The 13992-nt window shown below is 54.7% G+C and overlaps 1 protein-coding gene across 1 annotated transcript; it reads right to left on the reverse strand.

The window, feature by feature from the left end:
• Positions 1–377: 377 nt before the first annotated feature.
• On the reverse strand, positions 378–13592 carry LOC135892707 (carcinoembryonic antigen-related cell adhesion molecule 5-like). Its single transcript, XM_065420500.1, has 10 exons — positions 13538–13592; positions 12160–12525; positions 11414–11531; positions 10178–10335; positions 9975–10015; positions 1600–1825; positions 1275–1385; positions 1042–1133; positions 755–796; positions 378–425 (listed from the first exon to the last, which is right to left on the reverse strand). The coding sequence occupies exons 1-10, from the start codon at positions 13590–13592 to the stop codon at positions 378–380; spliced, it is 1257 nt and encodes a 418-aa protein (XP_065276572.1).
• Between the last annotated feature and the right edge of the window lie 400 nt (positions 13593–13992).

A 13992-nucleotide genomic window follows, 5' to 3' on the forward strand; every position in this document is an offset into this window, starting at 1 on the left:
TGAGCCGCCTGGGCCCCTCCGTGCAGTGGGGCTCAGGTCAGGCGGGCAGAGAACAGGGCACGTGCCCAGGCTGGGGGTGTTTGGTCATGAGACATCACCAAGCCAAATCCTGTGCTGGGCACAACGGATCCGGAGCCAGTCACAGGCACCGACTTTCTGATTTCCTCGCAGGGGCCCAGACGCTGCGGTGATGGGCCCCAGGGAAGCAGCATGGGCAGACAGACGGACGCACCCCCCGGGCCGGGTGGTGACTGTTCCTGCCCTCTAACGCTTCATCGACGGGATGTCCCCGGGGCGGCGGGACCCAGGCTCAGGGACTCACCTTTCCCAGCATGCCCCGGGCCCCTCCCAGCATGCCCTGGGGGCAGGAGGGGGTGTCACTTCTTCAGCTCCTCGTACACGTCCGGCTGTCGGGGCTGCAGCGGCTGGGGAAAACGGGGATGATTCAGCCAGAGACGCCCCAGGGGAGAGCTGGGGACCCCACCCTGCAGGGCTCAGCCCCCCAGCTCCCCCCACTGGCCCCAAAGCATCCTGGAGGCCCATCCCTCCCCCTCAGTGCTGGTTTCCCCGCTCAGCCCTGGGGCTCCCGGCTAATCCCCCTGTGGCTCACTCTGCCCCCTCCCCCCCCAGCTCTGGGATGTGATAACCAGCCCCGTTCCCAGCCATAGGGCTTGGGGGGGCATCTCCTCCCCTCCCCCCACCGAGTCCAACCACCCCTCAGGGGGAGGATACAGCACAAGGGGCCGGCGCTCACCTGGTATGTGGGGCTGGGGTCAGGGGGATTCCCGGGCTGGGCCTGCAGGAGGCAAAGGCAAGAGGGTTGTTACCACCAGACCCCAGAGACCCCCCCTCCCTCCAGCTGAGCTTGGGGGGGGGGGAAAGACCCTGGGACAGTCAATGGGACCCCGGGTTTGTGTAACCCCCCCTCCCCCGCCCAAAGGGGACAGGGTAAACTGGCTGGGGGTCGGGACTGAGTGGCACCTGCAGAGGAGGGGGTGGGACTGGAATAGCAGAGGGAGGGGCTGAGCCCTTGTCACTCACCGCAGACCCCACCCAGGCTGTCGGGGGCAGGTTCTCGTACACCAGGACGGGTGCCCCGTTCTCCTTGGGGGTTTCATTCTGGCAGCGAGCGTCTGGAGGAATCAGAGATGCTGGAATTGGGGTCTGTCTCCCAGCCCCGCTGCTCTAACCACTAGACCCCACTCCCCTCCCAGAGCCAGGGATAGAACCCAGGAGTCCTGGCTCCCCGGGGGGGTGGGGGGGCTGTTACTCACAGAGGAGATAGACCCCGGCTCCGACGAGCGCTGCCCCCACCAGTGACCCGATGACGATCCCAGTGACGGCCCAGGGAGAGAGACCTGAAGGAGCACCTGGGCGAAGGGCATCTGGAGGCGAGACGTGGGTGGGGGGGGAGGGGATTTGGATCAGATGGTTCAGCCACAATCCCCCAACCCCGCTCCCTGCAGCCCAGCACCCCCTAGCACCCATTGGGGGCAGCACTGACTGCCAGGGGAGAGCGCCCAGTACTGAGCCCGCTGGGGCATTGGTGCCAGACTGGGATCCGTGTCTGCAGCGCGTTGCTCCATCCCGGGGACTCACCCGTCCTTGTCACCCGCACGGCGACAGACGCCCAGGCAGTGCGGTTGGTGACGGGGTTGTGAGCCCGGCACTCGTACGTGCCCTGCTGAGCCCAGGTTGTGGGGTTAAAGGTCAAGCTGCACCCAGTCTCGTTAGTGTCGGTGCTGTTGAGACCCCAGCGATAGCTTGGGGCTGGGACGGAGTCAGCGACGCACGTCAGGGTGAGCGGGGACCCGAGGGCAGTACCCTCGAGTGCGAAGAACCGGAAAGAGATTTTTAGTGGGTTGGGCCACCGGAAAGACTTGGGGCTCGACCCCCCCCTCCGGAGTGGGGGGTGGGGCTGCGCTCTGCTCCTTTAAGGAGCAGAACAGGGCTAGGGGGAGCATTCATTCTTTATAGGGCTTTGAAAGCACAATACACATGCTAACAAACTTAAACAAAAGCTTTGTTTGTTAGCATATGTATTGTGCTGTTAAGTTGGTCAGGAGTCCTCAAGAGGGGACGGGGGAGGGGAGGGGGATGGAAGGTGTTTAAATAAAATAGTGTTTTTGATTCTGTTTCTCTCCATCGGTCTGAATTATCCAGGACGTCCATACTGCATCATAGAATATCAGGGTTGGAAGGGACCTCAGGAGTAGGGTGACCAGATCACAAGAGTGAAATATCAGGACACATTGGGTGAGCAGGGCGGGGGGAGGGGAGAGGACGACAATGACAGACACAGGTGCACAGAGCCATGACAGGGGGCCCTAGGAAGCTGCGAGAGGGGTTGTACGGCCCCTGCTGCAGCCCGCACCACAAGCCACAGGGCAAGGACACCTATTGAATTCAATGAGAATTTTGCATGTGAATTGATGTACCTAGTTCTGAGATTATAAAGCCAGAAGGGATCCGGTGATCACCTGGTCTCACCACCTGTATAGCACAGACATAGAACTTTCCCAAAATAATTCCTAGAGGATAGCTTTTAGAAAAAGCTTTTAGATAAACACCATAACCCTTAGTATATTGTTAATCGTTAATCACTCTCACCATTGAAAAGGTATGCCTTATATCCAGTCTGAATTTGTCTAGCTGCAACTTCCAACCCTTGGCTCATGCTCTACCTTTCTCTGCTAGACTGAAGTGCCCATTATTAACTATTTGTTCCCCATGTAGATACTTGTAGTCTATAACCAAGTCACTTCTTAACCTTCTTTTTGTTAAGCTAAATAGATTGAGGTCCTTGAGTCGATCACTATAAGGCATGTTTTATAATCCTTTAATCAGTCTTGTGACTCTTCTCTGAACACTCTCCAATTTATCAATATCCTTCTTCAATTGTGCACCCCAGAACTGGACACAGTATTCCAGCAGTGGTTGCACCAGTGCCAAATACAGAGATAAAATAACCTCTCTATTCCTGCTTGAGATTCCCATATTTAGGCATCTGGTCACCCTATTTCTGTATGCATTTCCCCAGGTTTTTTTGGTAAAAATCAAAACTGAACTGCCCCAGAAATTCTGGCATGTGGAATCATTGTGAAACTCACATGGCTCCAACCCTGCCGATGAACCTTTAGATCCACTGCACAGACTTCTGCCACTTGAGCTAATGGAGTAAGTGATGGCAGAGGCAGTAGGTTGTCATCCTATATGTGATAGATCAGCTCTATAGGGGGATAAGACACTTTTTTTGCCACTGGGTTTCACAGATATCTGCTGACAGAAGAGGAACTGTGAAACTCAGGAATCCTGAGTCTATCCCAGGCTCCTGAATGGAGTGGTCTCTAGTAGTCAAAGACCCTTCTTCCCCGTCCCCTCCAGTCTATGTCTATCCTATTGCTGTCTAACCAGCCCCAGCTCCTCATCTGATTTCAACTGCCCCCCACTACCGCTCTGGATTCCTTGTCCCAGTTTCCTGCTCCTGTCTCACTCTCCTCTCTCCCCGCCCCCATCCCTCAGATGGGATGTTCGTTCCAGATTGGCAAAATTATAAGGCTTCCCAACATTTCAACACTTCCCATTCTAAATTTTCGGTTGCTTAACTATAGGCTAGTTCTGCCTACAACAAGCATATTCAGAACCTCTGATTAAAGGGATTATAAGTGTAGCAACCTCCATCATAGCTAGTCACCAAAGATTGAACCCGAGCCATCCAGACTTAAAAGCATGAGTTTCTACTACTTGAGTTCAAGCTATAACTCCCTTAGCTGGTAGCTATACAGTTATCCTCTAAAAATCCACCAGAGGAGGGCACAAAACACAGGTTGGACAGTGAATTACAAAAGTGCCAAATATTATTATACCTGCAATTCTTTTCACAATGAACATCAGCGGGGTATAAACTGGGAGTTTAAGAATATTTGGAAAACAATTTTAGAATAACATTCAGTGCTGTGGTTTAAAAGAAAAAAAACCTGTTAAAACTCATAACTTAGCAGTATTCAGTGTTTTGAAAAAAAAACAAAAAAACAAAAAACACACCACACACACTTTTAGGATACAAGTTAAGAATGTTGAAACAGGAAGATGTTATGCTTAGTTACCACTTGGGCAAGGCGGCGTGCTATGTAATACTTGCAAGATTTCACTGTAATGTTTTACAATATATAGCAGTGCAATGCTGATTCCATTGATATTGTTGAGCAATTCATGCTGATTTTATTTCAGCCCACATCTTAATAGTTTTGAATACAAGATCACAATTTTCAGCTCAGTTGGTCTGAACATGCAGAGCTTTAAAATTGCTATGCTCTAAACTGTATATTAACTACAATTTTATAAACCTGCATGTCAGAGAACTGTGTGCCACTACTACTAGACAATGGCACAAGGCAATTCAGTGTGAATCACAGAAATGTAGAACTGGAAGGGACATCAACAGGTCATCTAGTCAAAACCCTGCACTGAGGCAGGACTGAGTAATAACAACTAGACCATCCTTGACAGGTGTTTGTCTAACCTCTTAAAAAACTCCAGTGACTGCTATTCCATAACCTCTCTAGGTAATTTGTCCAGTGCTTAACTACCTTTACAGTTAGGAAGTTTTTCCTAATGTCTAACCTAAATCTCCCTTGCTACAATTTAAGCCCATTGCTTCTTTTTCCTGCATGTCCTGAGTGGGACGGGGGTGAGTCCAGGCAGTGGGATTGGGGGGAGGGAGGTCGAGGGAGTTGGTGGGTGTGTGGGGATGGACCAGGGGAAGCAGGGTGGAGGAACTGAGGGGGACAGGACTAGGACTGGGGCGGGCTGAGGGGGATAGGACAGGACTGGGATGGGGGGGAGTAGGATAGGGGCTGAGGGGAGCATGAATGGGACAGGGTAGAGAGAGCTGTGTAGAGTGGGGTGGGGGAAACAGAGGGGCTGGGGAGGGTCAGGGGTTGGGGAGAGGGACAGGGTCTGGAGGGGATGAGACAGAGGGGAGCAGGACTGGAATGGGGGGAAGTTGAGGGGGTGGGACAGCAGGGGGAGTGATGGAGGTGGGATGACAGGGGAGGCAGAAGAAGAGATCTGGGGTAGGGCAAGGCTGAGGGCAGTGGGTTGGGGGGGAACAGGGGGACTGTGGGGGAGGCTGTTGGAACGGGGGCAGGGACTGAGGGCAGTGGGTTCGGGGTGGGAGGTACAGGGGGAACTGCGGGGGAGGCTGAGGGAACAGGGTCAGGGTGGGGGCTGAGGGCAGTGGGTCGGGTCTACACTGGCACCTCTCAGCGTTGCTGTGCCGGGCGGCAGACCTGCGCCAGCGCTACCCTGGCGATGGAAGAGTCCTCAGTGGAAATGCAGACTTCATGACACAGACCCTCCTCGTCACTTCAAACCTGGCGCTGCTCTGGTCAGTCGCTAGGCTCTTGTCACTTTCAAACCCATGCAGGGTATCTAGCTCTTTTTCAGTGCTCAGGTTCAGAAAAGCTTCTGCATTTTGTGAGGGCTTCAGCATTCACATTCCTACTTCACAAACTGTCTGCCTGACACATTGCTCCCAGGGCATTCATCTTTATTCATTATCGGCAGGTCCATCAGACTAACGAGCAACCCAGGGGGAGGCAACACAATGGTGTCATGGATTTTTAATTTTTCAAACCACTTTGGCCTCAACAGGGATAACAGCAAATCTGGACAGAGCAGATGGGTGTCAGGATGGGTTTGGGTATTTTTTTTTTTTAAGTGAAAATGTTTGGGTCTGAGCAAAGGCTGCAAACTTCCCTTTGGAAACCTCTGCTGATCTTTTGCCCCAGGGGCTAACGACAGCCTGGAATCCGGGACAGATTTCCACATCCATGCAGGGTGAGATGATTGGGGGGGGGGGAGGGACTGTGGGGGAGGCTACTGGAACAGGGGCAGGGACTGAGGGCAGTGGATTGAGGGTGGGGGGCACAGGGGAGACACTGCGGGGGAGGCTGAGGGAACAGGGTCAGGGTGAGGGCTGAAGGCAGTGAGTCGGGTGAGATGATGGGGGGAGGGGAGGGACTGTGCGGGAGGCAGAGGGAACAGGGTCAGGGTGGGGGCTGAGGGCAGTGGGTCTGAGGGGGGCCCCCCCAGAGGGACCTGCCAGGGGGCCAGGTGAGCCCAGTAGTGCTTACCTGGAGCGGCTCCCAGGAAGCATCCAGCAGGCAGGTCCCTCCCAGTCCCTCTGGCCCCTTCCTACGGTTGGGTTGAGGGGAGGGGGCAGGGATGGGGGGGGGCTCTCTGCCCGGCGGCCGCTGCCTGCTGCCGGAGTCTACGGGCCCCGCCCCGCTGCAGCACGCAGGGGAGTGAGACCTCCCTGCCGCTCTGGGGGCCGGGGCCGGGGCCGGGGCCGGGCTGCGCTCTGCAGGCTCCTGCCGGCCGGGGGGTGGCCCCATGGGCTGCCGCCGCCGTGCCGGGAGCTCAGCTGCGCGCTGCCCCAGGGCCCAGGGAGGAAAGGTGAGTGGCACTGGCGGCACCTGCTTGCTGCGGTCCCCCTCATATAGGGTGACCAGACGTCCCGACCAATGTAAGGTCGGGACGCGGGACAAGTCCCCTAAAATCGGGACTGTCCCAATAATATCGGGACGTCTGGTCCCCCTACTCAGGAGGTATCTAGTCCAACCCCCTGCTCAAAGCAGGACCTAATCCCAACTAAATCATCCCAGCCAGGGCTTTGTCAAGCCGGGCCTTAAAAACCTCTAAGGAAAGAGACTCCACCACCTCCCTAGGGAACCCATTCCAGTGCTTCACCACCCTCCTAGTGAAATAGTGTTTCCTAATATCCAACCTAGACCTCCCTCACTGCAACTTGAGACCATTGCTCCTTGTTCTGTCATCTGCCACCATTGAGAACAGCCAAGTTCCATCCTCTTTGGAGCCCCCTTTCAGGTAGTTGAAAGCAGCTATCAAATCCCCCCTCATTCTTCTCTTCTGGAGACTAAACAATCCCAGTTCCCTCAGCCTCTCCTCATAAGTCATGTGCTCCAGACCCCTAATCATTTTTGTTGCCCTCCGCTGGACTCTTTCCAATTTTTCCACATCCTTCTTGTAGTGTGGGGCCCAAAACTGGACACAGTACTCCAGATAAGGCCTCACCAATGTCGAATAAAGGGGAACGATCACGTCCCTCGATCTGCTGGCAATGCCCCTACTTATACAGCCCAAAATGCCGTTAGCCTTCTTGGCAACAAGGGCACACTGCGGACTCATATCCAGCTTCTCGTCCACTGTGACCCCTAGGTCCTTTTCTGCAGAACTGCTGCCTACCCATTCGGTCCCTAGTCTGTAGCAGGGCATGGGATTCTGCCGTCCTAAGTGCAGGACTCTGCACTTGTCCTTGTTGAACCTCATCAGGTTTCTTTTGGCCCAATCCTCTAATTTGTCTAGGTCCCTCTGTATCCTATCCCTACCCTCCAGCGTATCTACCATTGCAAGTCCAAATCAGTAGAGGAATGCCTCTGCTTGCACTGACCAGAGGATGTTTGGATTCTGATGTCAGCCCAGTTCTGCAGCCTGACAGGAATCACGTATATTCGCCAGTGTACAGAGAATTCTTCTTTGCAGCCAAACTAGTCTAACATGCATTTTGTTAACTGGAACTGGAGCAGCAAAACAAAGAAAACAAATGCCTCATTTTCCAGTTTTCTGGGTGGGAGAACTTTTAGTGAAGATTATGATGCCGGACACTGATGGCCTTAAACCAGCCACCTCAGGAATCTGCCAAGAACTTTGCTGAAAATATGTTCCTCATCTTAACAATGGAGCTAAGACTTTACACATCTGCCCACCTTTATTCGAAGGAAGCTCCTGCTGATCTGACCGCTCCGGCATTGTCGGTTTCATTCAGAACAATTTACAAACTTGGAACCTAAACCTGTAAACCCATAATCATTTGATCAATCCCATTGAAAACAATGGGACTATCTGCATGACTATGGACCCCTTTTGTGGGCTGGTAAGAGTTTCAGGAGTCTGTTCTGTTCCTATAAAGGAAGTTGCAGTGTTTGGGTACAATACTGTAAAGCAGTTTAGGATACAGTTCTACTTAAAACTGGTCTTTTAATAAGTCCTACATAGGCTGCAACGGCTCCTCACCCAACTCCCATATTTCATATAAACAGACTGAATACATCATCTTTGGCGAAAGTGAGTAGTTAAGCAAGTTGATGTTTGTCTATACAAACACCCATTTCATCACTGTACTGGGAAATGTAGCTGAACTGAATTGTCTATGGGATTTGAAGAAAGTTTAACAGCCCCAAGTGTTTTCTGTGTTAATCAGTGTGAGCCTGAAAAAATGACATGCCTTCAAAGAGAAAAGAATCAGTCCACACTTACTGGGAAAAAAAAAATCCTTCAAATTGGTGTGCAGAAGAGCTCTACAAGACACATATAACCTTGTGAGCAGAGGGAGGAGAGGAGACCCTCCCACATTATGACCAGCAAAATAAGTAAATAAATAAATAAATCATAATAATAAAATCTCAAAGAGGCCAAGGTCACAGATTTGCAAACCTGAAAACCTGTGTTATACTTTAAGCCACCTCAGCACATACCAGGTTTATAAACATTAAAAAGTTACCTGCTGTAGAGGAGAGGACTCACCCCTGTGGCACCTCCTGCTGGTGTCTCAGGGAATTAGCTCATTCCAGCTCCAGAGCGCCCTCTGCAGGCCGGTGATCCGCCTGTCCTCTGGCCCCCTGTGTCCCTCCCTGTCCTTTTACCTGGGGCGCTGCCCCCTGGCAGTAACCCCTCAGTCTTAGTGTCTCCCCTCCCCAGGGACCCCCCACCCGCTATTCCCACCTCACCTCAGTATACGGCTACTGCCCGTTATCGTCTAGCCCCGCGCCCTGGGGCAGACTGCAGTATCAGCCACTCATCACTAGCAAGGGGGGTTTGGACCTGCTGCCTTGGCCTACCCCTGGGCTGCCCTCTGCAACCCCCAGTACCCCTTGGCCTTCTGCTAGGCCACAGCCTGGGGCTTTCCAGGCTGGGGCTCCCCAGCCTGTCCCCAGCCCTGCTCCACTCAGGTGCCCTGTCTCTGCTCCCTGCAGCCAGGCCCTTCTCTCTCTGAAGGCAGAGAGAGACTGAGTCCTTGCTCCTGGCTCCCAGACTTTATAGGGCCCGCTGGGCCCTGATTGGGGTGTGGCCCAGCTGAGCCCCAAACAGCCCAGGCTTCTTGCCCCAGTCACAGCCCTCTCCTGGGCTGTTTCGAGCTCCACAGGGCAGGAGCGGGGAACCACCCCACTACACCTGCAAAGGAACCCTGAAGCCCATTAACCGGAATGTGTGCCAGCCAGTGCCCTCCCTGACTAAAGGCTCAGTCACACCCAAACAGCTAAAATTATCCTGGCCCTTTTAGGCAAAACGGAGTCATGTCACTGGCTCCATCGCTGTTGTTACATAACAGACAAAACCCCAGTGGGGCACGGTGCTGGCACAGAGGGTCTCAGGTACGTGGTGTGATTGTTCAGAATCTCTTTTGGGAATAGTCATGTAGGTGAAATAGCTGGTACTTGATACATGCATAGAAATAGCATAATCACATCTTGGTATCTGACGCTAGGAATATTCGCTCTGTTCACTACACGTTTGCCCCTGTGGGAACGCCCACAAGGTATGTAGCCAGCACATGAACGGACAAGTCGAGTTGAACGGCCCATTAAGGAACCCTTAGCTCACCATGGACCCTGGAAAACACCCGTCACACTGAATGGCCTGTTCCCGTGAAGGTTCTAACTAGAAGAGGGGTCGGGGGGATGGACGTGGCAGTTGCCCATGTGACTCCAAACACCGTCTTTCATGGTGAGAACAGATTCCCCTTCACTCAGCAGAAGGTGGGGCCCCAGGCTGGGCGGGGGTCACATGGAGGGTTCCGTGGGGAGATCACGTGCCCCCCCTTGTGTCCCTCCCATGAGTGCAGTACTGGCAAGAAGTGATTTCTAATTGCACCACTGCCCGAGGATCAGGGCAATGGGTCCTGGTGGGTCTATCCTGGCAGACTGTGGCCCATCTGCACAGAGTGGGACAGGGTCAGGGGATGGATGGCACCAGTGAGGGGTCCCTGTTTCACCAGCCCCCCGCCCTACCCCAGAGGCAGCCACATCTCCGTGGCTGGGTGATGCCGGCAGTGCCAGGGGCAGCATGGCCGAGGGACGGGGCTGCAGTTACTCACAGGTCACTGTCACAGTGCTGGGCTCACTGCGGTTGGTGCTGACGGGGTTCCCGACCACGCACTGGTAGGCGCTGGCATCGCCCCAGGTGACACCCAGCACCGTGAGGGTCCGGTTGTCAGGGGACAGCCCCAGCCGCTCACTGGGCGCGAGTGTAGGACTGATGAATGAAATTGTTTTTAATTGTTCACTTTATTAATGTAACGTCATAAGTAAAGTTTTATGAATGAAACAATATTCATTCATAAAACCGGTTACCCCAATAACTGGCTAATTAACAATTAAGATGCTTGTTAAGAGCCATAGCTGTTTAGTCATCTGCCTTTGTAAGTTTCACTATCAATCCAATTCCTGCTTAAATCACTGAGACTTGCACTGTTTCAGTATTGTACCTTCTGTTCACCATTTATTACACTTGTCTATATTGTAACTTCTGTTCACTGTTTGCCATATTGTTATTCAAACCCCATTTTAAAACGCTTACTCCATTTTGTAAAAGCTGGCTCCAACCTTCAGTTTTGCAAACCCTGCTGTAATCTTATTAGTTTAGTTTAGATGTGTGAATGAGGTATGTATGGATGATGGAATCAACCTCCAGCCCCAGCCTGTCCTGATTAAATAGAGTTCAAACACCAACGGCGGAAGATGCAGACAAGAGCCCTAACAAAGTAAGAAGAATCCACCCTAAAAAGAAAAGGTGCAATAGAAGGAAGATCAAAGCCCGGTCCCAGGCTGAAAGTCATGTCTGCAATGGACAGGTGATCAATCACCAAACCTGGAGGCAGCGTGACACAGCAAGACCTATAGACTCTGGATTCAAACTAAAGCCTACAAAAAGGATGGGTGAGATGGAAAACTTTGGAGGAGGGTAACATTCTGCTGCCAACATGGAAGGGCATCGGTGCATGCCCAACAGAGACCCAGCTCGTCCTTGTGCCCGGCTTTCCTGGCCAGTTACCGCCACAAGCTACGAACCCAAGCTGCAAACTCAAGCCACAGACTCAAGCAGGACTGGTAACTATGCAGCAGCTGCAGAACATCTAATGGATGTGTGTGTGTGTGTGTGAATGTGTGTGTGTGTGTGTGTGTTTATAGGTATTAGGTATAATGTGTGTGTATTAGGATTAAAATATTAGTTATTGGTCATAAATCAAATTGTTATCATAATAAATGTGGCATCTTTGTCTTGATCCCTAAAACGATCCTGTATAAGTTTGTGGGACAACACGAGGTACAACCTGTTCCGGAGCCAGAGCACGGTGTCGACGCTGGGGGAGCTGTTACACATGAGGGTGAAGGTCCCATTCTCCAGCACCTGGGTTTGGTCGGGCATCACCGTGGGCCTGGGCAGCATTTCTGGGACTAGAGAGAGTCACTGGGGGGAGCGGCTAGATCCAGCCCCCAAGGGAGCTCTCGCTCTATGGGGCTCCTTCCCCACAGCCCTATGGATGATTCAGACCCAGCTGTCTGGCAGCAGTAGTGAGCTGTTATCCAGCTGCAAACTTCATTGGAGGGCTACACAGCTACAAGGGAAAGAGTGGGATTCTGGGATCCAGGACTCCTGGGTTCTCTCCCCAGCTCAGGGAGGGGAGTGGGGGCTGGTGGGTTAGAGCGGGGGGGCTGGGAGCCAGGACTCCTGGGTTCAATCCGGGGAGGGCAGGGGAGTGGGGTCTGCGTGAGGAGGTCTGTGCAGCCGGCAGAGTGGGTTAATGCAGATTATACCAACTAAGACAGCAGCAGCTGTTCACGGAGGTGGGGAGGGTCACTCCCCATCTATATTCAGTCCTGGCTCCCACCTCAGGGAGGTGACGTTTGGGGGCCCAGAGCCCCACATCTCTGTGTTTTGGGTCATGATCTCTTGGGGGCAGGTTCCCCCCGTGACCCAGCCGGGTTCATCCCAGGGGAGACGCCCAGATCCCCGTCGCTGGGGGAGGGGGGAAGGGCAGGGCCCAGGGTCAGCCCAGCTCCTGGGGGTGACACTTACCATAGACACGCAGATTGACTGGGATGGTGAGGAAACCAGGGGTCTGTATCAGCACCGTGTAGTTCCCGGTGTCATTGAGCGTTAACCCCGCGATGTTCAGGGCGCAGCCCGGCCCCAATGTCTCCCGCCCCGTGTGGGCCGGGCCAGGGGTCTGAGGGGGGCTTGTAGCTGGACTGTAACTGAGGATCCGGCTGTTTCCATCAGTGGCGGTCGCTGATCGGAACCAGCTGCAGATCACCAAGTTCTGTGGCGGTGGCTGTGGGGCCAGGCTGACGTCCCCTCCCACCACGGGGCTCCGCGGGGTGATGACGATGGTCACTGGGGTCTGGGCCAGCGCCGGCTGGAGGCAGGAGCCCAGGACAGAGGCTGCGGGGGGTTGGGGGGGAGAGACCAGAGAGACTGATTGTGGTGTTTAGATGCTGCATGTGATTATTAGAACTGGGAGCACTGGCTGTTGGGAGTCTGAAAGGACAGGAAGGAGGGGGGAGGAGTTGAGGAGGCTGGGAGAGTTACAGAGTGTGCAGCTACAGCTTGGAGAAGAGACTTGCACTGTAAATAAAGTTCTGTTGAAGTTGTTAATACTTTGCCTGGTGGATACAACACTGATACTAACTGGTGCCCCTCACTCCAGACCCGCAGCCCCTCTGCTTTCATTTGCACTGTCCCCTGTTACAGCCCTGTGTGTCCAGGACACCTGGGTCCCCCCTTCCCCCGCTCCACCCTCTCAGCTGCAAGGGACCCCTCGCCAGGTGCTGCCCCAGTGCCTTTTCCTGCAGCGGGACCTGCCTCGACCCAGGGGCGGCATCTCTGGGCCGGGACCCTGGGAGTCTGGACCCACAGGCAGGGCAGCCCCAGGGGGGCCCCTCCGGCCTCAGACTTCCCCTCCCAGCCTCGTCGCCCACTTCCCCTTCGCTTTGGAGGAAGGAACCTGGGGGGGGGGGGAGAAGAGTCTTCTCCCTTCTCCCCCTCCCCCCGTGGTGTGCCAGGTCCCTGGGTCTCTGCGTGGGGCTGGTTCCGCCTGCTAGATCTGGGGGAGGGAGTTCAGTGGGAGGGGGGGACATGCTTTGGGACAGAGACACAAACAAACAGCTGATCCCTGCTAATCCCCCCATGCAAAGCAGAAGCTGTGGGGAACAATGGGGCTTCTATGGGGTCCCCGGGGCTTTGGGGCGCAGGCTCAGGGGAGCCTGGAATGGAACCAGCCTGGGGAGGGAAGCGTCAGAGCCCCCATCCTGCTACCCCAGCCCTGGGGTCCCCCCACCCAGCTCTGCCGGTGCCCCTCAGTCCCGACCCGCAGCCCCTCGGCTTTCATTGACACGGGCTCCTATTGGAGGCCTTTGTGTCCCGGACACCTGGGTCCCACGTTCTCCCCTCTGACCTGCCAGGAGAATCCCCGTCCAAGGGCTGCCCGGTCTGTGGGGGATTCGCCCCATCGCCCGTCGCTGCTGCGGGACCCGCCAGGAGCTGGGCAGAGGCGGGGGAAGTGGGGGGGGGGGAGCGGAGCTGGCACGAAGCACCTCCCTTGCCCGGCCCAGCGCAGGGACGGGGCAGGGGGTGCGGCCCCTTTGGCACTGTGCCCCTCCTTTCCCGACAGCCCTGCCTGCCCCCAGGGGGAGGAGGGGGACTCACCCGCTCCTCCCCCTGCCCCCGCCCAGACACGTGAGTGTGTGTGTAGCAATCCGGTTGCTGCAGTGTCAGGGGAACTCGAGACGGACTCTGTAGCGAAGGCGTCTCCAGCCCCCCCACCCCGCCACTGCTCTTTTGAGGGGGGGACTGGCCCTGGCAGATGTGGGGGGGGGGATGTTGCATGGGGGAGAACGGTCTCTCGCCATG

Source organism: Emys orbicularis, chromosome 20 (genome assembly GCF_028017835.1).
Source record: "Emys orbicularis isolate rEmyOrb1 chromosome 20, rEmyOrb1.hap1, whole genome shotgun sequence".
Classification (NCBI taxonomy): domain Eukaryota; kingdom Metazoa; phylum Chordata; order Testudines; family Emydidae; genus Emys; species Emys orbicularis.